General features: G+C 49.3%; 1 protein-coding gene across 1 annotated transcript in view; it reads right to left on the bottom strand.

Moving 5' to 3' along the window:
• asic1b (acid-sensing (proton-gated) ion channel 1b) overlaps window positions 1-26,742 on the bottom strand; it is an 84,871-nt gene that overhangs the window by 56,688 nt on the left and 1,441 nt on the right. The window contains exon 2 of the mRNA XM_047026343.1: window positions 20,821-21,016. Coding sequence (XP_046882299.1) covers window positions 20,821-21,016 — 196 coding nt within the window. The remainder of the gene's footprint in view (window positions 1-20,820; window positions 21,017-26,742) is intronic.

The following is a 26,742-nucleotide window of genomic DNA, read 5'->3' as shown; positions in this document are numbered from 1 at the left end:
CCCCCCCCTCCTCTCCTGCAGTGTGTGTGTGTGTGTGTTCTGTCTGCAGTCTCACAGCCCCTAACACAATGAGCAGAGTGGGCTGGGCTGATGTACTATGATGGGGACATCATCTAGCCATTACCCTTTTATCCTGTCCTCCCCCCAGCCGGACATGCTTTATCAACACCTACACACACCTACACGCACACACACACACACAGACACACACACACATATACACATCATTTACACACACACACACAGAATATATACACCCACACAAACAGAAGCATACACAAACACACATTTGCTTGACTACCATCTCTGGAGACATGCTACAAACTGTAATGGGATTTTTTTTTTTTGGGGGGGGGGGGGGGGGGGGTCCGTCCAAACGTGGTGATGCATGGCTCCAATTTCCCAGACTGAAACTGAACAAGGCCTCCTGAGTTAGTATTGGTGGGCCTGGCAAGGCTTCCAGACACAAGGACATCATGCATGTCTAAGTATATGTGTGTGTGTGTGTGTGTGTTTGTGTGTAGGTGTGTGTGTGTTTGTGGGTATCCTACTAATACTGTACAAAGAGCTTTCAACTTAATAGTCTCTCTTGCTAGGCTTTCTCAGCCATGACTCCATCCCAGATCCAGACCCTCCCAAGACTGATGCTGACCTGGAGGAAAACTGTTTCCTGGATAGAAGAGGAGCGCGGAGGGAGAGAGGAGCTATCTGTGTGCAGGTATTAACAGAGCCGGCGTTATTGTGCTGTCACGCTGAGCGATTGGCCAGGCGACACCGCCAGAGGGACTGGGACAAAGTTCAGGGCTTCAGAAAAAATAAACAATCGCTCTCTCTTTCAACCCGCTACTCACCTCTGTGTTTCACTGTGGTGCTGTGCTCCTGGGTAATCTCCCATGAGAAAGGGCAAGAAAGTTTGTGCATTTGTGAGGGTCTGTGTGTGTGTGTGTGTGTGTGTGTGTGTGTGTGTGTGTGTGTGTGTGTGCGTGTGCGTGAGGGCCCATTCCTGTGCATGTCTGTGCCTGTGTTGTGCCTGCATGTTTCTCAGAGTGTTGGTTGGTGTTCAAAGTGGGAGAAAAACAAAATGCTAATTATTGATGAAGCCAGGCATGGCGGTGCTATCTGTGGCACTCCCAGCTCCAGATATTCACAGATACCCTGTGCATTATTAACACAACTGGGAAGGCATCACCGAGGGAACTGCTGTTGCACCGTCCCAAATACCCATCACAGCTCCGCTCTTCGAAGAGCAACTCTCCGACTTCGCTCGACGACGTCCGATAGCTCTCTCATGCCCACACACTGCCCAAGGAGAAGACCCTTCTGGAAGTTGTGGGGTGATATTAAAAAACGTGATGCATCTCTGTGCAAACGCAAGCACCTTGACAATAGTACCACATTTTAGTGATCGCATTTCACTCGATACTCAAAACCCGGCCATACACTAAGGAATCCACTCAGAAAGACATCCACTCAGAAAGACATCCACTCAGAAAGACATCCACTCAGAAAGACATCCACTCAGAAAGACATCCACTCAGAAAGACATCCACTCAGAAAGACATCCACTCAGAAAGACATCCACTCAGAAAGACATCCACTCAGAAAGACATCCACTCAGAAAGACATCCACTCAGAAAGACATCCACTCAGAAAGACATCCACTCAGAAAGACATCCACTCAGAAAGACATACACCTAAACATACACCTACAATATCCCGATTCCCTTCTGAAAGACCGATGTGTAGACAGTATCAGTCCGTCTCCCCTCACAGACCTGGGGGAGGCTTCTCCTGTCGTCTCTCTGTCATGTCTGGGCTTGAATGGATCAGAAAGTCACATTGCTAATGGCCTCTGTGGTAGATGTTCTGGATACCCAGGTTAGCATTGTGATGCTAATGCAGAAATGTAATTATAGAACGACAGAGAGATGGTGTTTGAAAAGGAGATGAAACTCTCACCGTGACCCAGGTCCTCCCTCTGTCACGACTGAGATTATTCATCGCGACAAACACACACACACATGTACACACACACATGTACACACACACACACACACACATGATGTACATGATGGTATAAATGTATAGTGATTATTTCTCTCCTCTCCTTTTCCCCATTTCATGTAGATGAGCCGGCATGATAGAAGTGGTGCGATGATGAGAAACTCACTTGTCAATCAGACTCAGCTTTAGCCAAGGCCCGATCGGACTGGGCCGAACCAGACTTAACCAGATCAAACCAGACCAGGGAAGGGCAGGTCAGGCCAGGTTATTGGTTATTCATGACCTATGATCAGCTGTGTTCAAAAACCACCAGTAATTGACATGTATCTCACATCTGCATGGCACAGCCATCCCAGCTGCAGACAACCTCTCAGGTAATCCAGCACGGATGAAAAAACTGAACAACGGTCATCAAAATTGACCTGGAGGACGTGGCAATACATGTAAACAAGACGACATTAGACGGCAAAGAACATGATTCACATTCTCTTCTCATCAATCCCATGATCCTCTCTGTTGCATCTCTTCTCATCCGACCTCTTGGCCCTCGCCCCCTCTCCCCCTAGCTACCAGACAGTGTTCATCCCCTCCCTCTCTCCAGCCTCCCCCTTTCAAGTTTTAATAAGATAACTTTCCCCTTTCTCCCCGCTTGCTTTATTTTTTTTCCTTTTATATTTAATCTTCGCCGTTGGGACAGAGGCTCAGTCTGTCAGGGGAGATGTAGTGGGGGGGGGGGGGGGGAGAGAGAGAGAGAGAGAGAGAGAGAGAGAGAGAGAGGAGAGAGAGAGAGGGATGAGAGAGAGAGGAGAGAGAGAGAGAGAGAGAGAGAGAGAGAGAGAGGAGAGAGAGAGAGAGAGAGGAGAGAGAGAGAGAGAGAGAGAGAGAGAGAGAGAGAGAGCATGCTGTGGTCCTCTACCCTGAGGCAGGTGTCTGTGTACCATACACAGACACACATCATAAGGAGGAGGACTTGAAGCACACAAGGGGATGGAGCTATGGAGAGGAGGGAAGGAGAGGAGATGGGGGTCAGGAGATGGGTGAAGAAGAGAGGGGAGGAGTGGAGAGGTGTTGAGGAGATGGGAGGACAGGAGATTGGAGAAGAAGAGATGGGAGGAGAAGAGAGGGGAGAGGATAGGCAAGGCAAGGCTAGAGGAGTTATATATATATATATATATGCAGCAGTAACACTGTAGATACACAGGAATAGGAACATGACATGGTAATAGGGTGTCCTACGCGAGGGAACATACTGTTTAGGAGAAGGGTAAGTGCTCCAGGGGAGGTGTCAGGTGCTCTTACCCATGACGTAGAGAGTCCCCTTCCCTATTCCACCCATTCTTATTGCACTTTTGTATTGATATTGAGAATTCATAATATTGAAATAAATATATATAGATGTTATACATAGTTACTAGGGATGCATATTTCTAATTTCAACAAGATTCATAACTACACATAGATGCAGAAATGATTCTTTCGGTAAAATGATTTGGTGTGATAGTGTGTTGATTTGAGCCTTCTGTTAGAACAAGTGGCTAAAACAGTCACTGAGCAGGTGAAACACAGTGTGCTCATAGACAAAAATGTAAACTGAAATAAGATAAATGTAGGAAATGAGATAAAGATAGGAAATAAGATCAAGGTAGGGAATAAGATCAAGGTAGGAAATAAGATCAATGTAGGAAATAAGATAAATATAGGAAATAAGATAAATGTAGGAAATAAGATAAATGTAGGAAATAAGATCAATGTAAACTGAAATAAGACACATGTAGGAAATAAGATCAATGTAAACTGAAATAAGACATATGTAAACCAAAATAAGACATTGACTAAACATTAGACTGCAAGAGGCTGGACATCTTCCAACCATAACTAAATGTAACAGTTACTTTATCTGCTGCTGCAGAGTGCATGATCATTAAACAGTCAAGGCACAGCCTTTGCTATAATGAGCATGCTATCATCAGAGGCAGGTTGGAGTTACTGTGATCAGATCCACAACCCACAGCTCTGCTGCTCCCTGGTTGCCTGGCTGGCTGGCTGGCTGGCTGGCTGGCTAGCTGCTTGGCTAGGCCCAGACTGTATCTCCACCATTTCCTGCTTCACTGAAGAAAGCAGGAGGTCTTTATGACAGGTCTCACCTGTTCTTCCATCCTCACAGTTAGGCTTGTAGAACTCCTGTGGGGCTGATAACCCGATGTTAGCATGGCATCATATTCCCCACAGAGCTTTCGTTTCGTTTCTTAAACTTCGCTGAAGAATGAGGCATTCACAGCATGACCTTGATTTCTTTCCTTTCACCCTCTCCTTCCATTCTCACTTACTTTCAATCTTTCTATTTCCTGTGATAGTTGGCAGAACTGCCTCGTGTAATTGGTCAGCATTACCAGTGTGGAAGTGACATCCTTTTGGGAGTTGCTGTCACTGCCTATTCTAAACATATGGTCTGGATTTGATATCCTATTATCTGATGTCCTATTATCTGCTGTACATGCTACCTGGCGCGTGTGTGTATGTGTGTGTGTGGTGTGTTTACTATGTGGTGTGTATATATGTGTGTGTGTGTGGGGGGTCTGTTTTGTGTGATTTACAACAGCACAATGCAGACAGTCTCGGATCATAATTTTCTGTGTGTAGGTGTGTGTACGTGTGTGTGTGGTGATCAAACCCCAGCTCCATCAAAAGAAATAGGGAACAACCCTGACAAGAACCCGTGTGCTCATGTAAGGAGAGGAGATCCACTCAGGCTTCTGTATCATAACGTGAGAGCCAACCTCAGCATTCCTGCAATGGAGATGAATACTGATGACGATTTTGTTTTTCATGTTGTATCCCCATTTTTACCTCTTCTACGCTCTTTTGTCCTCTCCTCCCTTCTCATTCTCCATCTCTCCACTACCTCCCTCTCTCTATGTTGGGGGAAATGGGATGAGAAGGCCTCTGAGCTCTCGGGTAATTGGCATGGTGTTTTAGCACCTCTCAGCACTCAACAGAAGAGAGAGATGCTATTATGTCAGGAAGAGAGGGGGGAAAAGGGAGGGAGATAAAGAGAGACAAATACTGATACAGAGAGAGAGGAAAGAGAGAGAGAGAGAGAGAGAGAGAGAGAGAGAGAGAGAGAGAGAGAGAGAGAGAGAGAGAGAGAGAGAGAGAGAGAGGGTTCTGTCCTGAGTTAGATGGTTCTTGTGTCTGACTCTGACACACCCACTCACCTGCCCCCCAACTAATCATAGGTCAGTTTTTATAATCAGCCACACACACACACACACACAGTGCCAGGGGGAGGAACATCTCAAATCACACAGTAGGAGGTATGTAGTTAGATCAATGGAGGCCACAGATAGCTAGGGGGGTGCAGTTGGGTCCCTGTGATTGGCTCCCAGCAGGGTGCAGTTGGGCCTCTCTGATAGGGTGGCTGCTGTCTCTGTACAAGAAACAGATATGATTGGTCAGGTGAGGAAACCTCATCATGATATCACCCACCTTGTAACTAACTTCTCTGTCTCTGCTTTCCCCCACCCCCCTCTCTCTCCCTCCCTCTCCCTCTCCCCTTCTCTAGCTTTTACAATATTGTATTCTGGGTATAGTTGTACTGTACGGTGTATCTGTGTGTATGCAAGTGTGTGTGTGTTTTTCTGCATGTTTGTGTGTGCATGTTTCTATGCGTGTTGTGTGCACATTTGTTTGTATGCGTAGGGTGTGTGCGTGTATCAGTGTGTGTGTTTTGGGCCAGAGTTTCATCACTAACCTCCATGTGTCTGCTGACACATCTCTCCCAGGGTGAATACTAAATGTTCTTGCTGCAGGCAAGACATTCACATCCATGTCCTCCAAAGCCCTGCCCCCTCCCTCTGCTCTCCCCCCTCTGCCCTCCCCCCTCTGCCCTCCCCCCTCTGCCCTCTCCCTCCACACCTCCTCCCTCCACACCTCCTCCCCAGGTCTCCCTGCCTCTCTGCACCCAAAGATTAGCCTACATGCATCACAGCACCTCCCCCTCGCTCTCCCTCCCTCCCTCCCTCCGTCACACACACACAAACTGAAATAAATTCTTTGCTATTTTCTGGTGTTATGACATTGTGGTGTGTGTGTGTGAGACTGTGTGTGTGTGTGTGTCTGTGTGGGAAAAGGGCAGAAGGAGGAGGAGAAACCACAGGAGGTCAACATGTTTCACAAGACCGTTCATCTGCTTTCCCTCTCCCTTTTCTTCAATAACCCTCATCTGCCCTCTCCCTCCCTCCCTCCCTCCCTCCCTCCCTCCCTCCCTCCCTCCCTCCCTCTCCCTCCATCCTGCTCCCTCCTCCCTCTCTCTCTCTCTCCCTCCATCCTCCTCCACCATATTAATGGGTGAGAGATAAACTGAGAGATCATTATCATTATCAACAAACTTCAGCCAACTCACTTAAGGCCAAACACACACACACACACCGGTTGATTTGAACCAGATGCTTGAACATGCACAAGCACAAAGCCCACACGTCTTCCTGCTTCCAACAGAGCACAGAACAGGGCTGCTGTTTGCTTTTCGTGACCAAATCCACACAAAAGCTGGATTTAGTGAGTCAGTCTTGACGAAGAACCCAGAGTTCGGTCTGTCAGCGTTCAGCTTAGTTCCAGAGTCTTGAAACTAGGGAATCCTACAACAGGAGCTGTCCTCCAACTACAAAAACTGGGAGTCAAATCAAATGTCCTCAGACAGTGCACTGTCACAGTAACAAAGTGCAAGGGGACCTACCTTATCCTCTTGCTTTCATTTATGTGTCACACCCCTCATCATCATCACCCCCCCCCCCCTCCTCGCCCTCCTTCCCCCTCATTCTCGCTCGCTCGCTCCTCCCTCCCTCCCTCCCTCCTCCGCTCCCTCCCTCCCTCCCTCCTCTGCTCCTTCCCTCCCTCCGCTCCCTCCACTCCCTACCTCCATCCTCAGATACCTTGTCATCTACCCTCACAGCCTTGTTAAACCAGGTCAGGCCAGAACATGTTTTGCTGAACATGAACAGGATTTTCCTTTGATGGAACTGTGGCCATGCAGATTTTGGGCATACAGTTAGTGGATGGTCAGGGTCACAGTAGGATGCCCATGGGAAGGTAGAGGTGGGTAGGTGGGGTGTGGTGGGGGGGGGGGGGGTTGCAGAGGTCCAGACATAAAGTATCCCTCAGATACCCCTCCCCCCCACCACCCCCCAGCCCCCCCCTCTCCGTGGCACTTCCTCTGCATCCCGATCACACTGCAGCATCATGAATATCAAAGCTGTACTGGTGGACAGACAGACAGACGGGGGTGGGGGGAGGGGGGGTGGGGAGGGGGCTGCTCTGTCATAATGAGGCCATGGTAAAAAAAAAAGTTTAAAAAAAGAGAGAAGCGATAGAGAGAGGCATCGGAGTGAGAGAGAGACGTGAGAGAGGTAGAGGAAGAGAGAGAAATAGAGCGAGCGGGTGAGTGTGAGAGGTGGAAATTACTGTTGACGCATCTTCTTTAAGATCAAGAGGGTGAGTGCGGCTGATTGGGCTTCCAGAATGCAGATAAGCGACGCGTGAGGATCAGAGGGTTTGCTGTTCTGCCCTACGCTGCCTTGACTCCATCCTCATCTACAGGTGCGCCTCGAAAAAACCCTTGTGTGCCGGGTTAGAAGACCACGGCTGGCCACTTCATCCTCCTTCCACCCCACAAAGAAGGGAGGACAGCCAGAGAAAGAGAAGAACAGAGAGCGCCCGTGAAGACGCTCGTTAGTACGACTCCCCTCCTTTGTCCTTTTTTTGTCTCAGTTAATTAACGTGAATTAACTTTTTTTTTCTCTTCCTCCTCCCTCTTCCTTCTTTTCTTTCCTTTCACTATCTCTCCTTCTCAGCCGGTCTGGACACGCGTCACAAAGGGAAAGGCGTCAAACCCGCGGTGCGCCCCGGCGAGCCGGCTGATGGTATCTGGCGCCGTAGTGAAAGCCGGCGTCTATGGCCGTGCCCGGCTCTTTCCAGGGCCGGCCTCCAGGGCTGTTATCAGCGGGGCCGGATGATGGAGCTTTAGAGACTTGCTAATGGCTTTTAGATTTTCACCTCATCATCGCCGCTGCCCTGGGACTGCAGTCCAGCCAGCTCCGTTATGCTGCTAAGCTACGCGAAGATACGCTACGCTAGATTCGATGTTTTCATTCACCCCTCTCAATTTTCCTTTCTCTACACATGCAAATCGACGCCTACACATGTTCATTTACCAAGTCCATCCAATCTACTTTGCTCTATTTCTCCTGCTATATTTCTCTCCCCCCGTGCTCTCCCCCCCGCGCTCTCTCTCTCTCTCTCTCTCTCTCCACTCTCCCCCTCCCTCTCTCTCCCTTTGCCTCCCTCTCTCCCTCTCCCCCTCTCTCCATTCTCCCCCTCTCTTACTCCCCTTCTCCCTCTCTCCCTCTCTCTCTCCCTCTCTCTCTCCCTCTCCGCTCTCCCCCTCTCCCTCTCTCTTTCTCTCTCTCCCTCTCTCCATTCTCCCCTCTCTTACTCCCCTTCTCCCTCTCTCTCCCTCTCTCTCCAGTGCATAATGTCTACAGACAATGAAGCAGATGTTCACGGTTAACAGATCTGCTCCTGTGATCTGGTAAAAACACAAGTGTGATTGATTGTATGAGACTAACAACGATAGACTCTGAGAATGACGCATTTCCACTAACAACTCGTTCAGCTCACATTCAGTAGATGCTAATTTGACAAACAAGGGATTCTAACTGTGTTGTAAACAGATGGGGCTAATCTCTATCAGTTCTCCTCCACGCATCTCCTACCAGGTGTAGAATCGCAACACATGACGCCTCTTGTCCATTGAGCGCCATTCACAACCCATTCACAACCCATTCACACTCATGAAACGTTCATTCAAAACAACTTACAATCCATCCATCCAGAATAGGTGAACGGCACACACTCAAACACAGTAATCCTTCTTTGTAATGATCCCGTCTGACTGAGTATCCAGACCCAGTCCTGGGGTGACCCATGCCAAGCCATGCCAGGCCAGGCCAGGCCAGGCTGCTGGCAGAGCTGGAGGGGCAGTGGAGGCTGCAGATGTAACACCTGCACCCTCTCATTAGACAGAGCTGAGCTGGTCTGGTGGACCTGGAGCTCTCCAGCCACAGAGCCCATCTGCACAGACAATATGCACTGCACTGCCTCTCCCGAGGCAGCCCTGGGCTCTCACAGAAATACCAAGCTGGAAATGACGGAGGATTTGGGGCGGGGCTGGGGTCAGTGCAGTGTTGGGTCTGTTCTGGTGGTTGTGTTGGGTCAGGTCCTGCTACTGTGGGGATGATCAGCAAGGTCTATAACCCCAAACAGACAAACAAGGCTGGGAAAGACACACAACACACACACATGCTCTCTCTCTCTTACACACACACACACACACACCCACACACACCCACACACTCTCTCACACACACACTCTCTCACACACACACACACACACGCAAATCGGCTCATTTACAGTAACCTTAAAGGAAACTGATCTCTGCTGTCTACTGTAACTAAATCACGACGTTCCTACAGTGTTCCACATGACGACCCTCCACAACAAAGACACCACCTATGCAGGTCCATGAGAACATCAGCGAATCAGCTTCAGTCTTCTTGCACGCCCATCCCAGCAGGATCACTGTCCTCATCCTAGTACCCAGCCCCAGCAAACGGCTCACTGGCCGAGGGGCAAAACTGAAGCTGCCCCAGGGCTCGAGGAGAACGACCAGATCCTTTCAGGAGCTGCGTTCACTTCTCAGTCCTCTCGCACGGCGGTGGCACGGCTGGGTGTTTGATTGCTTCTGTCTGAGGGGGGTCACGTCTCCCGGGGGTGTATGGAGGAAGTGCTATTGATGAGAGGTCCGGGGTGGGAGACCAGACCACTCACCAACCACTCGATATCAGCTGCACACACGGCGTGTTGATGATCTAGTCCTGGGAGACAATGCACACCTGCCGTGGACCAGTCTCTTGGAGACGAGACAGGGGAGGAGGAGAGGAGAGGAGGAGAGGAGGACAGGAGAGGAGAGGAGGAGAGGAGGAGAAGATGAAGTGGAAAGGAGGAAAGGAGGAGAGGAAAGGAGGAGAGGAGGAGAGGAGAGGAAAGGAGAGGAGGAGAGGAGAAGAGAAGGAGGAGGAGAGGAAGAGAGAGTGGGAGGGGGGAGCGAGTGTGTGACACTGAGATCCTGCACTTGAGCGTAGAACAGACCTCAAAAGCACAAACGGACCTGCTTGGTAGGCTAACAGGATCCTCCCAGGCATCTCTGTATCATCTCTCACCAACCTACACAAACTCTCTCGAAAACACGCAGCAGTAAACCTGCTTAATCCTCTCTTCTCATTCCTCTTGTCTCTGGAGTTCCTGAAGGCAAGCACACATGCACTGCACCCTGGGTAAATTGCACAGGTAATATTTGACGGCATTTGAAAGGAATTGAGCTGTATTTGATTTGAGTCACAGCTGGAACCTACAGGACTGGCTTCATTACAGTCACTCAGACAAGGTTAACCACAAGTATTTGACAGTATTTATAAATAACAACTAACTCAGCTCCGAGGCCTACATGCTCGAATCAGTCCAGAACAAAAAGGGCTCCTGAATGCCCAGTGGCCAGCTCATTACGTTCATGTTTAGCAAGGTAACATTATATGGAGGAGATACGTGCACCATGCTCCTGGTCGACCATGCAATATTGATGTGGATGGGCAGAGAGGGCCGAAGGCAGGAATAACGCGGGGAAATGGAGCCTGTTGTCCCTGACGGGGCAAGGGCAGAGAGATGACGAGGCACACTTCCTTCCTTGCCCCGCCCTGGCTCCTTCCTCCTCCCCTTCCTCGTTCACTTTCCAACTCTCCCTGCTTCTTCCCTTTCTGCCCCTCTCTCTGGGGTTCTCCACCTCCCTGTTTCCCCCGTGCCCCCACCTCTCTGGTTCTCTCTCTCCTTCTGTACCTCTCCCTTCCTCTCTCTCTTCCTCTGTCTCTTCTCCCTCTTTCCTCTATCTTTCTCTCTCCTCGTTTCCATTTCCGTCCCTCTCCGTTGTCTCCTTTTCTCTCTCTCCCTTCACCTCCCTAACTCCATCCCTCTCTCCCTCCACCTCTTCCCCTTCCCTTCATCTCTCCTCTCTCTCTCCCTTCACCTCCCTAACTCCATCCCTCTCTCCCTCCACCTCTTCCCCTTCCCTCCATCTCTCCTCTCTCTCTCCCTTCACCTCCCTAACTCCATCCCTCTCTCCCTCCACCTCTTCCCCTTCCCTCCATCTCTCCTCTCTCTCTCCCTTCACCTCCCTAACTCCATCCCTCTCTCCCTCCACCTCTTCCCCTTCCCTCCATCTCTCCTCTCTCTCTCCCTTCACCTCCCTAACTCCATCCCTCTCTCCCTCCACCTCTTCCCCTTCCCTCCATCTCTCCCTCTCTCCGTCCCCCTCCATCTTTCTCTCTCAGAGTAATGACACCCTTCAGCTGGAATAGTCGACATTGTTCAGAGCTGCAGCCTCACCCGCTGCCTCGTTACTCACACCTTCATTAGTAGCTGCCTCTGAGAGTCAGAACCACGCCAGCTTTCTTGTTCAACCTTTCATAAACACGATCCATAATGAGTCAATGGACCAAACGGGCAAAACATTCGGTGTCAGGGGGCAAGATGCAGGGAGAGGTTGTGCATAGATATATCTGCTTAGCCGATCCCTTCTCAGCCCTGGTACGCTTCTGAGAGAACAGGCCAGGGCACCAGGTCACAGCTGTGAGTGAGTGACTGAGTGAGTGTGTGTGTGTGTGTGTGAGTCAGTGAGGGTGTGTGTCTGTGTGTGTGTTTAAGAGACAGGGAAGATGCTTCCCTGTCTTCCACTTTTGTCTTAACAACTGTTGCCACATGCGTCTGGGCAACCAATCAGCAGTAGCTTGCCAGCTAGCAAAACACACACACACACAAACATCAGTTTTTCTTAGATCCCAGCCTCCAGTCAGCTAAATGAATGTCATCTGCTGTCGGAGGCGAAGCAGGAAACCATCAACATCCTCCCATGACTCAGTACTTACACAGGACCTTTTTTTCTTTTTTTTATTGACCTCCAAAAGCACAGATGGTTTTTGGGGACTATTTGACCTGTTCCATTGTACTGGGGTCTCCAGCCCACCAGGACACGGGCCTCTTTCTGAGCCTGTCAGTGAAGAAACACTGTGGCCTTCCTGGTGAACTTTGGAGACGTATGGAGAACTTTGGCTGACGTGGAGAAACCACTCTTGGAGGAAGGAGGAGAAGGAAAAAAACTGCCATCTGTAAATGGGTCCATTAAAGAAATGAACTATTAAAGTGTCTGGATTATTTGGTCTTGAGTAATTATGAAAGAATGGTCAGAAAGTTGGCAGCAACTAGCTTGACTAAGCCCTGACTGAAAATACAAGGGAGAAAAAAAAGAGAGAAAGAGAGAAGGAGAGAGAGAGATAGAAAAAGCAGAAAGATGAATGGAGGACTTAAACATGTCGAGACAGCCAGACTGACGGATGATTCACTCACAGTGGACGGCGTGATTCTTTGGTCTGCAAAATCACCACGTTTCTACTTCAATAAAAATAGAGGGTTCAACCATGTATCAGGGGCGGTCGTTTGCTCGGTGGGAAACGTAGGGTGAGAAGGCAGTGCTACAAGGAAGGCCTCTGATGCAGTATTTCGACAGGGCCCCCCCCTCCTGCTACCTCCAATCTGCTGATTTGAAAACCTGAGCTCAGAACATCCATTGTAACTGTCAGCTGGGCTTTAGCATTGAATTACTTCCACGTCTATAATTTTTTTTAAATAAAAACATTTTAAACTCACTGGGGTGGGTGCAGCCTGTACAGTCAAAATACATGAGGTCCAAGTGTATGATATGAAACACACATGACAATGACACAGGCTGAAGACAGACAGACAGACAGACAGACAGACAGACAGACAGACAGACAGACAGACAGGCAGACAGGCGGGCAGGCAGGCAGGCAGGCAGACAAACAGAATAACAGAATGACATGGATGGAGGCAGGCAGACAGATAAACACAAAGATATACGCACACAAACACACACACACACACACTCAATGTGTCTCTGAAGAAATGACAGTGTGGGTGGAGAGGGAGTTGAACTGCACCAGTTATTAATATCACAGAATGTGATGCTAATGGGAGCAGCCCTTTTAGCGTTTGTTTACTGCACGGAGACAAGACGCCATGCAGCCAGTTTCACACTGAACCTTGAAATGCAGAGCTTTCCACGCAGGGCTGAAATAGAGAGCGTCATACCAAAGTCTCCCATTCAGAGCTTTACACAGACGCCTCAAACAAAGAGTTTCTTACTTAGTCTCACCCTCAAATAAGGTGTTTCACCCTCAAGTCCTTACTAACTGTGGAGAGTAACAGCTTCTTATCCTGCTCAAATCTCTCCAGCACTAGCTGCTGCATGCAAGCCTTCCAGATCAGCCGGCTCCTAAACAAAAGCACACAAAAGATGCGTGTGGCTGAGCCGACTCTGGACAAAGTCCCGACCAACCGGCAGCGTTTCTGCGATCCCTGTCGGCCGCTCATATGAAAAGGCATGGGGATGCCCCTGCAGGGTCTCCACAGGGCTGGTGGGCAAGGTGCGGAGAAAAAAGCTCTCCTCAGCAGTGCTTAAGTGATATCTGGTGCTTCAGAATGTCCTACCTCCTCTCGGCCTGCTGGCTGACAACATCTGTCACGGGGGACGACGCAGAGCAAGAGAGCAAGCACGGGGAGAGGTTGACGTCAAAAGATAAAGAGTGACAATCATCCCAGCGGGGGAGGTAGGGAGCGGGGGAGGAAGGGAGTGAAGAGGGAGGCGGGGGGAGAGGAAGGAGGAGGGGGGGCGAAGGGAGTGAAGAGGGAGGCGGGAGGAGAGGAAGGAGGGGGGGGAAAGGCGGAATACAGTGTTTTAATCACTGACACATCAACATCTTAATCGCTCTGTCGAACTGGACTTGGAGAGGGAGAGCGAGAGGGGGGAGGGATACGGGGAGATGGGGGGGGGGCAAAGGGCAGAGATAAAAAGAGAGTGACAGTAAGAGGGGAAAGACAGAGTGAGGGACTGAGAGAAGGAGATATAAAGAGAACGCCAGAGAGATGAAAAGAAGATGTGTTTCTGTCTAGTATACAGGTAAGGTCACGGAGGCCAGGTATGGTTATATAGTAGGACCAGATGGATCTCTGGTGACTTTTGATTGAACGCAAACAAACTGGTCCTTCTCTGACATTTTCCTTCTTTCCACGAGCACTTCAACCAGCTCACAACCATGGAGGGGGACAAGGACAGAATCCTTGGACCTGCTCAGTGAACCGGCTCCACGAGCACGTGGTCAAACTGCATAGGATCAGCTTGAAAGCTGGGGCCCTAATATTGACTGACTGCCCAAGCAGAACGATGATCCGAGATACGTTGAGGGTTTTGGGGAGGGTGGGGGGGTGGGTGGGAGGGTGGGGGTGTGGGTAGGGAGGGTGGGGGTGTGGGAGGTCAGGGTGTGGGAGGTTGTGGGGAGGGTGTGGATGGAGGTGGGAGTGAGGGGGGAGGTCTGCATATCCCGTAGTCTCCCCCTGGTGGAGGGGGAAGAGCTTCAGGACTGTAACAAGGACGTGTCAAAGGTCATCGTGCCTTAATGAGCAGATTCCATTTTAATCAGCCCCGGAATCTTAGGAGAACCGAGGAAGGGGTGCTAAATCACGGCGCGCCGTCTTCACAGCAACGTGGGGAGGTGAAGCTAAACGTGAAGGACCAATCAGCAGGAAAATCTCATCGTCTTTCGTCTCCCAGGGCAAGAGTCAGAGAGGCTCTGAACAGAGCCGGTCAGGACAGCAGGCAGTGTGCAGGGAGCGAGTGGAGGAGCAGGGCTGTGGAAGAGCCGTGTGGCTGTGGCTGGGTCTCTGCTGGAGGTGGAAACAGTTTACTGCCAGGAGAACCGGAGGGGGTGGCTGATTCATAAAACTGGGGGAATATCTGTGAATGTGAGCTTAGTGGAACTGTGTCTGCCACTCGCACAAGCCAAGGCTGACTGGGGTGCAGCAATACTGGATTTAAGAACCGACGTCGTTTTCCGCAGGAGAATACAGGCGGTTTATCTGCCTCGAATTCAGCAGACGCGTTTTTACTGTTTCTTCTTCGCCCATTTCAAACATGTCAGCGTGCCTGGCGCACGGTGCTCAACGCAACACTCAGACAGTCATGCCTCTCCTCAAAGCGACACAGCAGGTGATGGAAACACGACGGGCCCAGGAGACAGGAGAAACAGAAATAATCACGAATGTTGATATGAAAACAGCCTCTCCCCGAGGACTGTGTTAGCTGGCGTTCCTGGCTTGTTTTTCTCTCTTTCTAACCCCATTTAAATTGGGAGCACCAAACGCCCCCATCTGTATTCCACTCAGCCTGGGAGAAGACAAGTGCGTTCGTGAGGACCTGTCTGCCCCCAGCTGAGAGTCATGTTGTATCATATAACCGAGCAACAGTTGTAAACACCAAGGATCAATCATCACTCAAAAGGGCTGCAAATAACAACGCTAAGAGCCAATCAGGACGTTTGTATCTCTGTCATCTAGTAACTGAAGACTGACGTCTGAGAAGGTCTCCACTTTGAAATGATTGTTGATGATTTGTTCTGATGGAAATGTGTGTTTAGTATTGGGATGTTTGTTCCATCTTTATTCCAGATAGGCTTTCGAGCCACAAGGTAAAAGCAGAGAGAGGCCGAGCTAAGGACCTCACGTGGGCACCAGACGATGTTCTGAGGTCCAGTCTGGTGACCAGAGAGGGTCGGTAAACACACTTAAAATGCATGGCTGAGGCAAACACAAATAAGCAAAGCATGAGGTAAACACATTCATTCCCAATCTAAACAATTAAAATGGAAACAAACACCAGCTGTATGGGCTTGTCCAGAATGCCACTGACTGCTGCATGTTTTTCTGTGGACACACACACACCCACACACACACACACACCCACACACTTGCACCCCCCCCCCCCCCCGCGCGCCACACACGCAAATACTCATACCTCATACAGTATTCACACATGGCTGTATCAAACACAGACACACATATATTTAGCACGTTCACACATGCCTGGGTAACCCCCCCCCCACACACACACACACACACACACAGCTGAGGGTAATTAGCCGGCTAATGGAAGTCTTGCCACCTGTGAGGTGCCAGCCCCAGCAGTGCATGGCGGAGGAGAGACGTCCCTGTGATCCTGGATCACAGCTCACACGCCAGGCTGTCGGCATGGCAAGCTGGTGTGCAAGCAGGCGAACATGAAGGAGCACGAGAGACGTCTCCGAGGTGGACTGGAGCGAGAGGACAGCTTCAGAACCTGCAGCCACGCTAACAGGACCTTCTGAGCGTGGAGCCCATTACAGCCTGTTTCTCTCTGTCTCTCTCTCTCCTCATCTGTCTCTCTCCACTGCTCTGCTGCCCACAGCCAGCCGGAGAACCCCTGGCACTTTGTATTTTCCTGCTGGTCCCCCAACCTCCCTCCCTCCATCCTCTCCCCCCCTCCCTCGCCTCCATCTCTCCTCTCCCTCTCTCGCCCTTTGCTTCTCTTCCTCCCGTAAAGCCCCGTTGCAGCCATCCGCCTCCTCTGATCTCTGCCAAAGCGTTGATAATTGATTCTTTAAGGGATAAGCTCTCTGACGTTTCATATTTCCACCACCCAGTTCCTTATTAAAAACACATTTCTGGGGGCATGAGTGGCAACACAGTGACACGCATTAAACGGATTCCTCAGATGTCTGCTGGAGCCGTGAATTTGCATCCCCTTGCATCCTCCCCTCCCCCCCTCCCCCCCTGCCCCACCCTGTCAAGCCACTCAATCATCAAGCCCCCCTTCTTTCTCCCCCCCCCGTCTCTCTCTCTTTCTCTCTCTCTCTCTGTATTTCTCTCTTAATTAAAACGGCCGTAGTGAAGCAGTGATTGCGGTTGCTGGAAGTGTGTGAGGTGAAGCGTGGAGGGATGAACAGAGTCAGGGTAGGCCTCTCCAGTTGGACTCGAGCCTGGGTTGCCACAACACCCTCGCTCCCCAACTGGAGGATGCACTCTGTTTATGTTTACTCCTCAGAGTTGGAGAGGAGGTGTCCAAGTTGAGGAAGTTAATTTGGCAGAGATTCTTATCAGAGGAAAACTAAATCTCCTTTTTCTCCATTAGCGCTATCAACAGTTTTTTCAAATTTGGGTTCATACAACTGTTTCTGGTTTGCTTCTGTTGCATTTTAATTCTCAAGATTAAGATAAAAAATCAATGCGTGTGTGTGGGTGGGTGGATGGATGTGTGTGTGTGTGTGTGTGGGGGGGGTCTGTAAGGGTGGATGGCAACCTGAACAAACACCTTTGCTACACCCTGGAGTGATTATTATTTTTTCATTAGAAATGGCCTCATTAGACAGCATCCGGGATATCTAATTGATCTCTGTATCTCTGACCGCCACAGTAATAGCAGACTGATTGATCTACCCCATGGGGTGATTCTGACCATGGCACTGGTCACCAGAACCCGGAACTCCTCCTGGAGATGATTATTAGGAGGATGAAGGAAAGGAGGGGTGTCATAAAAGCCTGATGAAGGACAAGAGATTAAAGCGCCATCTAAATATTTGATGCGAGTTGGCGGGGGGCTGGAGTCAGTCGAGGCCTGTGGCTTCACAGCTCATTTACATTCCCAGCGTGAGGGGAAGTCTGATCCTAGACCTGAAGGAACAAGGCATTTATGGATGATGTAGACCTTCTTGTCACTACAGCACTTACATCAAATAAACATCAAGTCAACCTTAGCTTGTGTGGGTGTGTTGGTGTGGGTGTGTGTGTGTGTGTGTCTGGGTGTGTGTGTGTGTGACATACAGGTGTCTCTCCTGGCTGCACCATTCTTTGTCCATGGGGGGAGAAGGACACATGGAGAGGGAAAGCAAAAAGGGAGAGACAGAGAGAGAAGGAGAGAAAGTGAGAGTGAGGTAGAGAAAGAGAGAGAGAAAGAGAGGGAGAGAGAGGTAAAGACAGCGAGAGCGAGAGTAAAGAGAGTTACAGAAAGAGGAGAGAGAGAGGAGAGAGCAAGTTGACTGATTATATCCTAGTTTCGTTCCCCTGCATCCCTAGTATTCACATCTCAGCTATCTTTCCATGATTTTACCTTCTCCGCCTGGCAGCCAATCAGTTTTAAGCAACTTAGGGCGATTTTCTGCCCCGGTGCTCCTTGTTTTCAGGTCAGATGGTCAGAGTGGGTCAGAAAGAGAGAGCGAGAAAGAGCGAGAAAGAGCAAGAGCGAGAGAAAGTGAGGGAGAGTAAGAGAGATGCAGAGGTGGTCATTTCTCCTGGTTTCTTCTTAATATCAAGTAAGATAGTCATAGAAGCACACCAATTCTGGACCAGAACACCTCTAATAATGGATAGGAGAGTGTTGAAGCCAATCTGCTCCCCTGGTTCGCTGAGTCAGCTCTGAATACTACACAAGTACCAAGAAGTTCGATTGAGTTTGGAAAGCATGGAAAAAGCCAGAGAAGGTGAGAGGGTTGGCAGACCCCTGCGTTCTTAAGACCCATCCTACTGCCTCTCGTCGTGTCTCTTTGTTTCATTTGGATACTCGTTTGTCTTGATCATCATGCAAAGGTCAAAAGAAAAAACAATGTATTTCTCTAAGAAGGGCATGGCACAGTTCTAAATATATGATCTTGTTCAACAGTCTGGGCGCTCATCCAAGTCCAGCACATGGAGCTCTACTGACCACAGCTGAAAGTCTGGACTTCTGAGAGAATCTCACACCACAGCTCTATAGACACAGACTCAAGGGCCAACAGTTTCACCATCCACTATGATGAAACATTCCTAAGGTTTTACTTACCTTATAAAACACATCTAATCAACAGTGTTAATCAACAGTATGCTGTTTATCTTTGACAGTGGGCAATGCAACAGAGAGAGAGAGAGAGAGAGAGAGAGAGAGAGAGAGAGAGAGAGAGAGAGAGAGACCTGCTGTGTTGTTGCTTGCCAGCTTTGTCTGAAGAGTGGGTGAAGTAGTTTGAGGTAGGATCTCTGAATCAACTGTTGCCGGGGGAAACCACAGGGCGTCTTGGCACCTCCACTTACCCTCAAGCAATTTTGAACCATTTTGAACAATTTACTGCTCATCTTTGTCCAAAACTTCCACATGTACCAGTTTTAACTGGTATTGATTGCCGCGTTCTATGAAAAAAGGTGAATTAACATTGACCGTGGGCTACATGTTGGCCTGTTAGGAGGTGCAGACTTCCATCGACTGGGGGTGTGGGGATATAAGGGTTGGGGTGTGGGGTGTACAGAGGTTGTGGAGTGGTGGTGGGGGGTGCAGAGGTTGGGGTGTGGGGTGTGGGGATATAAGGGTTGGGGTGTGGGGGGTGGGTGTTACAGAGGTTGTGGAGTGGTGGTGGGGGGTGCAGAGGTTGGGGTGTGGGGTGTGGGAGGTACAGAGGTTGGGGTGTGGGGGGTACAGAGGTTGGGGTGTGGGGGGTACAGAGGTTGGGGTGTGGGGGGTACAGAGGTTGGGGTGTGGGGTGTGGGAGGTACAGAGGTTGGGGTGTGGGGGGTACAGAGCTTGGGGTGTGGGGTGTGGGGGGTACAGAGGTTGGGGTGTGGGGTGTGGGAGGTACAGAGGTTGGGGTGTGGGGGGTACAGAGGTTGGGGTGTGGGAGGTACAGAGGTTGGGGTGTGGGTTGTGGGGGGTACAGAGGTTGGGGTGTGGGAGGTACAGAGGTTGGGGTGTGGGGTGTGGGAGGTACAGAGGTTGGGGTGTGGGAGGTACAGAGGTTGGGGTGTGGGGTGTGGGAGGTACAGAGGTTGGGGTGTGGGAGGTACAGAGGTTGGGGTGTGGGGTGTGGGAGGTACAGAGGTTGGGGTGTGGGAGGTACAGAGGTTGGGGTGTGGGGTGTGGGAGGTACAGAGGTTGGGGTGTGGGAGGTACAGAGGTTGGGGTGTGGGGTGTGGGAGGTACAGAGGTTGGGGTGTGGGGTGTGGGAGGTACAGAGGTTGGGGTGTGGGGTGTGGGGTGTGGGGGTCGGGACAGGATGAGGAGGATGGTCAGTAAGTGTCCTATACGTTTGCAAACCAGCCAGGTCTATCATACACTTACAAACGCAATACAAAACATGTATGCATCAGCACACAGACATAAACACCACACACTGTGCTGCGGTCTAGAACAGGACCTATCATGCTGCTACAGAGTTTTATTGGCCATAGGGAGAAGTGAGACTGCCAGACCGTGGAATATTACCTCAGCAGAGCGCCAGTGAAGGGCAGAGTTGGACACACAGGCAAACACAAGCACAAGCACACACATGCACCCACACTCTGATAGGTCTACGGTAAGATGGCACCACGGACTTATGAGAAGTGTGATGATAAAGAACTGAGACCAAAAGTATTCTGAGCTACAGGGCTCTTACAGTGCACAAACAAACAAGAGGACCGACACAATACTGACCAGGTATGAATACTGAACAGGTGTAAATATCCAGTAAAGGTCATGGCAGCTCAGTGTACTCGACAGACAAACAAACGTAGAGGCGTACAGAAATGGGTCTCAAAAGCACCCGTGTCCACAGTCCTCTCCACAGACACAGGGGAGGCTGGACAGCACAAAAAACCCTCGTCTTGTTCACATCGGCCAGATGAGAGGACAAAAGGCTGACACGACAGCGCGCTCCGTGTCGTCAGGGTAGGGAGGTGAAGCCTGGCCTCTGAGGGGGGAGGCTTGGCTGAGGCAGCCAGAGGCCTCAGATAACTGCCTGGTCGGGGGCGTCGAGGGAGGGACTCACCACTTTGAAGTCCTCGGCGCTGCACTCCATGCCTCGGTAGAAGCAAGACAGCAGCATGTCTTTGATGTCGTGGCCCGTGCGGTCGTAGAACTCGCGCATGTTGAAGGGGCGGGGCTTGTAGCTGTCGAAGTCGGCCCTCTCTCGGAGGATCTGGAGGACGCTCTCCTCCACCATGTGAGTGTCCCGGATCTCATATCTGGAAAAGAGAGGACGACAAGCGTCCCAGAGGATGGAGTTGGTGTTTGTAGGTGACAAGGAGAGAGATTGATTGAGTAACACAGAGAGAGAGAGGGAGAGAGAGAGAGAGAGAGAGAGAGAGAGAGAGAGAGAGAGAGAGAGAGAGAGAGAGAGCGAGCGAGAGAGCGAGAGAGGCAGAGCAAGGTGTAGGTGCATGCCTGGTCTTGTTCCCTTCAGAGTAAAGAAAGGGGTTGTGAAAAAGAAGAGAACATGTCAGTATCATGTCAGTTTCCAGGCCCCAGTACTGGACCATATCCCAGGATATCATCTCCCAATTGTCTGGAACAGTGAGGGACCTAGCAAGGTGAGAATATCTCATCACCTCCTCTGCATTTGATCTCAATCACAGTCCTCTGATGGTTTAATTACAGAGTTTGCGATGATAGTAGGGATAAGAGCCTGTTCTCATGCTGTAATTCAAGTCGAGAGACCGTACTGGCACTCGGGGAATATATACTATACATCATTTAGCCTGCATTCACAGTAGAAACACTTCACTTGCCATCTGCTTGCTTTGAGAAGCGTAAATACTATATAGTCTACGGTACGCATGCACGCACTTACACACACACACACACGTACTGCCTAGACATATAGCCTTGCCTTGGCATCTTTTACGTTTACCGTTTACTGCCTTGCTGTTGGAAGAATGTTCTAGAATGAGGAGCGAATCGCACATCAACATCAACCTGGGGTAAGCGGCCTCCCTCCTCCATATCAACGCTCCACACCTGCTAACAGAAAGTCCCACTTCCTAATTAACCTCGCTCAACTCTGGTACCCCGTCTCCTCCTCAAACTCGTCTCTCCATTTCATTACCAAACTCAGAGGAAATAATTCTTGACATATTACGTAGATGGTAAACTGGTCCCCACCAGAGTAAGAAAAATGGAAGGAACACGCTTTTTACCCAACCTTCCTAACGCATGCAATATACAAGGTTTATTCAGAATAGTCTGCGGTATGAAATATTGTTAATAAACCCTTTCCAGCGGCGTGTCGCCTCTGTGTTCATATGGAACAAGCTCCTATTTCAGGGTAATCAGTTTGTGGAGTACACTGACTAGGTTAGTGTGACTGCGCGACGGAGAAAATCATCACATCTCTTAAATTCAGAGGGGAGGAATAGTGTGGAAAAAGCATTATAGATACTGTAAAACACGATCTGATGAAAGTTTGATCAGTGCAAGTAGCGCTAATCTTGGCCAACACAGCTATCAGTGTCTTTCCTTGAAAATATTACATTAACCTATCTACTTAGCCTTAACATCAGAACCGGGTCTGCTTTTATGCTGCCTTCACGTGCTATCGGAATTATGGTAATTACGCGTTTCCGCCTGAGAAGTTTCATACCCGAGTTCCCGAGTTGAATGATGTTTCCAATGTTGATTGTTTACTACGTTATCATGTTGTTACATGTGTGATGTTAATAAAAAAGAAGTACAAACAAAAGGAGTTGAATGACCTTTCAACATGGCGGAGAAGAGGACAGGGTCGATAATGAAAGGTAAACATTCTTTATGTTTAACAGTGCTACTACAGCTGTTTGTGTACATTATTATAATCTGTAATCTATGTACACTTAACCTGTACCATTTGTTGCGTCTATTTCCTCATATAGAAGGTGCATAATGGAATTTTTTGGAATGGAAGTATTTCCACAATGTGATGGTGCAGCCAAATATTGCGTCCGGCCTTTTTAACATCGCTCGGACCTTAAAAGCACTTGGACATGACGGCCTCGTAGTCTTGATTTTACAAGTGGGATATAGGATCTTCTGAATAGAAAGTGAAGGCAGCATTGACAAATTCAATATGTAAACTGATTCTTCCTGTAAAGGTCATTTGATGTCTACTATCAAGCATCTATGGAGTCTGCGACACAAGTTACTTGGTTGGCACTGGTTGTGACACTGTAACCACTCGCTCTGAATGCAGCATAGATTAGCTTTTATGCTCATCTTGTCAGAATGATCTTGATATAATATTCATATTTAATTCGAATATTGTATCATACAAATCTGTTTATTTATAACTGTAATTGAATTGTACTTCTGAAACTCTTGTTTCCTTCTCCCTGCAAGAAGCCAGGAGAGCACTTACGACTCTGCCTTCCAGATCCCTGAGTCACAGAGCTTTGGAAGAAGCGGATACAATCACAATAATAAGTGTGTGAGTTTTTAATATTGCCCTGCCTCGGCTCCCTGAAGCAATCACAGCACAGTTGCTGGATCAGGGAAAGAAGGGGGGGTAGGGTAAATTGGATTATTGGCCACAAGCACTTTAATTTTCAGATGCAGGCTGAAAAAGAAGCATCTGCACCCCCCCCCCCCCTCCACCCTCCCCTCCCCCCTCCCCCCTCCAGGGAGGAGGAGAAGAGCACCCAGACACAAGGCTGGTTATCTCAGGGGTACAGAGATGATGCCAGCTGACTCTATTAGAGACTGAGTCTATGAGGCTTGGTGGCGTCACAGCAGGAGTGACATCCTTCAGCACCGTGACCCCACCTCTGGCCCCAGACACGACCAGGACACAAAATTCCTGGCAGCGCCCCTGCCAGGACACAGTGCCACCGCTGGCCCCTGACATGACCAAGACACACTGCCAGTATATACCAGTACTGAAACAGCCTATATAACAGGCTTTTCATCTGTATGAGAATTAGTACTGGTTGCATTTGTTAAGTCAATCACACCACACATATTTGGATGTGTTTTTCATGAATACTTCCCACACTTGAAACGTCTGACCTCTTCAACCTGCCATTCCTTAAAGCCTCCGATGTCCAGGAAGTTGTCACTCAACAATCATCAGTTCCTGTTACCTTCATCTGCCTTATTAATAATCTGCGTAATACCCCCAGACTGCAGGCTTGTAAGCGCAAGGATCACCTGAGTTATCTCTTTCTGTCTCCATCTATTTGTTATGGCAATTCTTTCTTTGTATTTCACTGGCATACTTTAGATAAGCCAGCTTACTGGGGATGCACCTGTGGTTAATCACTAATACTGAAGAAAGAGGAAAGAGGCTTTAGTGAGTGCTCAGATAGAAAGTGAACAGTACAGGTTGCTTACAAATCTAAATCTGAGGGAATATTAATTTGAACTAAAGTAGTTGTATTTCCTTTCTCTTCTGTATAGTTCTATTGAAACATCTTGCTATAAAATGACTCTTATAAAGTGTTTTATATTTTGTATGTAATTGGTATTTCTTACTAGACGACTCGAGCCTACAGATCAAGGACATAACCACAAAATTAACCTCCCTTCTTAGCTATGCTAATTCTGCATTTAAGATGCACATTTGGGGCAGTGGAATCCTGTATCAGCGAAACGAAAGCTTCACTGCCTTCCAACAGCTGACTGGACTGTTAAGTCTATCCTAACACCACCTTCTCTCTTTTAAGGAATCTGATCACCTATTTCTTCTGTTCTTTGAATTACACTTACTGCATAAAAGTCTGACAAATAACTGAGATTTTCTGCCCTGTGAGCTGTGACTGAATACACAACAAGAACAGTGTGTGGGTTGATAGTAGCATTTCCCCCTTGAGCCTCAGACAATGAGTCTGTTCCTGCTCCTGAAGCACAGGAGAGCGCCAGGACTCCAACCACACAACCAAGGGAGGAGCAGGAGGCGAGGGCCCAGGGGGATGGAGGGATGGTACGATAAAGAAATAAAGAGAGGGGAGAAGGGACGAGAGGTTGAGAAGTAGCTGAGGTGAGGGGGAAGTGAAGGTAAAGGGAAAGCGTGAGGACAGCGAGGAGTAGAGGGGGGGGCGGAAGAGATCGAGGAGATGGAGAGAGGATGGAGGAGACGAGAGGACGGGGGGAGCAGGGGGAGCTGAAGAGATCGAGGAGATGGAGAGAGGATGGAGGAGACGAGAGGACGGCGGGAGGATAGAGAAGGACGGATAGTACGGTACAGGGGCGAACGAAGGAAGGGCCAGGGCGGGGGGTTGGGGGGGGGGGGCACTGAGGAGGAGCGCGATATAGAGATGGAGGGGAGGTGTGGAGGGAGTCTAGGGCAGGGTTGGGGTCTTTTTTATCAACACGACAGCACACAGACTTCACAAACAACACTAATTACACAGGGATGAAGGCCTGTTTATCACACAGCTTACCAGACACAAGTTAATTGCCTCCGCTTGTCCTCGCGCCCTCCCTCCCTCCCTCATCCTCAGATGTCCCCTCGGCCGCTCTGCCGCCATGGCTTCTCTCCGTGCCGCGTGTTTACAAACACGCGACTTTGTAGTCCTATCTCACATAGTAGCACCTGTTTCTGTGGCAGAGAAAGCACTGCTGGGATGAGCCAAGTGGAAACACCTGGGAGGAGACAGTGGGTGGGGACTCGCTCAATACCCATACTACACACTATTTAGTATTCCAGAAAATAAGATTTTGTAGGTCCCAAGACATAGTATGTCAAATGCGGTACGCCAAAAAGGACCAGAATGTCCTGCTGCATCATAACCCAGAGAATCGAATCGAGTATTTCCCAGGTTTTTGAATACGTCTATTAATTTCGATGTACGCTCCAAAAGGACCAGTAATGCATGTTCTCCCTAAGGCAACGGAATCCAACTCATTCCTGTGAAGGCGAGGGTGATGGGTGAATACATCTATGGAGGTCACAGAGAAGGCTCTAAAGGAAAATGAAATTACAGTTCTGACATTCTTATATGTACCACACACAGGCTGACCCAACAGAGCTGTAGGCCCATGGATCAATAAACTAAAAATACCCAGCCACTGATTGTGTGTGTGTGTGTGTGTGTGTGTGTGTGTGTGTGTGTGTGTGTGTGTGTGTGTGTGTGTGTGTGTGTGTGTGTGTAAAAGATGTTTAGTAAAAACGTGTGTCTGAGGGTGTGTAGTTGTATGTGCGTGTGTGTGTGCGTGAGCAGAATAACTTCTTATAATTTATATTGAGTGTTATGTGCCATAGTGTTAAAAGATTGTGTGTGTGTGTTGTTGTATGTTTCAGGGTGAGGGTGTGTGTGTGTGGTTGTGTGTTTCAGTGTGTGTGTGTGTGTCCTCCCATCATAACAAGAGTTCATTATAAACCTCAGCAGCATGCACTGATTGAATGTTTCGTGTAAAAAGGAGCCTGTGCATAATAAGCATCAACTAGAGTCCAATTGGCATTGATTGACTTTGTGTTTGTCTTGTGTTTGACCCCATCTGGAAATTCACCTCTCCACCCTCTCTCTCTCCACTCTCTCCACCCTCTCTCCACCCTCTCTCCAGCCTCTCTCTACCCTCTCTCCAGCCTCTCTCCAGCCTCTCTCCAGCCTCTCTCCAGCCTCTCTCCACCTTCTCTCCACCCTCTCTCTCTCCACTCTCTCTTTCTCTGAGTTAAGTCTAACTGAGCCACACAATGGCCTCTAAGGTTTAACATGTTTGTGTTACATGTGTTGTTTGTGCAGAGCTCTCACACTAGTGTTGGATACTGGGGTGACTTTACAGTATGTTCACTCACTCACCTTTACAAAGCAAACTCTCAATGTGGGTGTGTTTCCATCACTGGTGTAGTGGGCTCGGTGTGGGGGCACGATTTGTGGATGACAAACCCAGTCCCTGCCTGAGGTCAATGTAACATACGCTGTCTTCTTGGTCTAATGGTAGACAACTAGACAAATGACAAGGAGTAGAACATGGTCCTAACCCTATCAGTTCAACATGCACT

Source organism: Hypomesus transpacificus, chromosome 9, assembly GCF_021917145.1.
Source record: "Hypomesus transpacificus isolate Combined female chromosome 9, fHypTra1, whole genome shotgun sequence".
In the NCBI taxonomy this organism is placed as follows: domain Eukaryota; kingdom Metazoa; phylum Chordata; class Actinopteri; order Osmeriformes; family Osmeridae; genus Hypomesus; species Hypomesus transpacificus.
The sequence above is the reverse complement of the archived record's forward strand: the minus strand, read 5'-3'. Positions and strand labels throughout refer to the sequence as shown.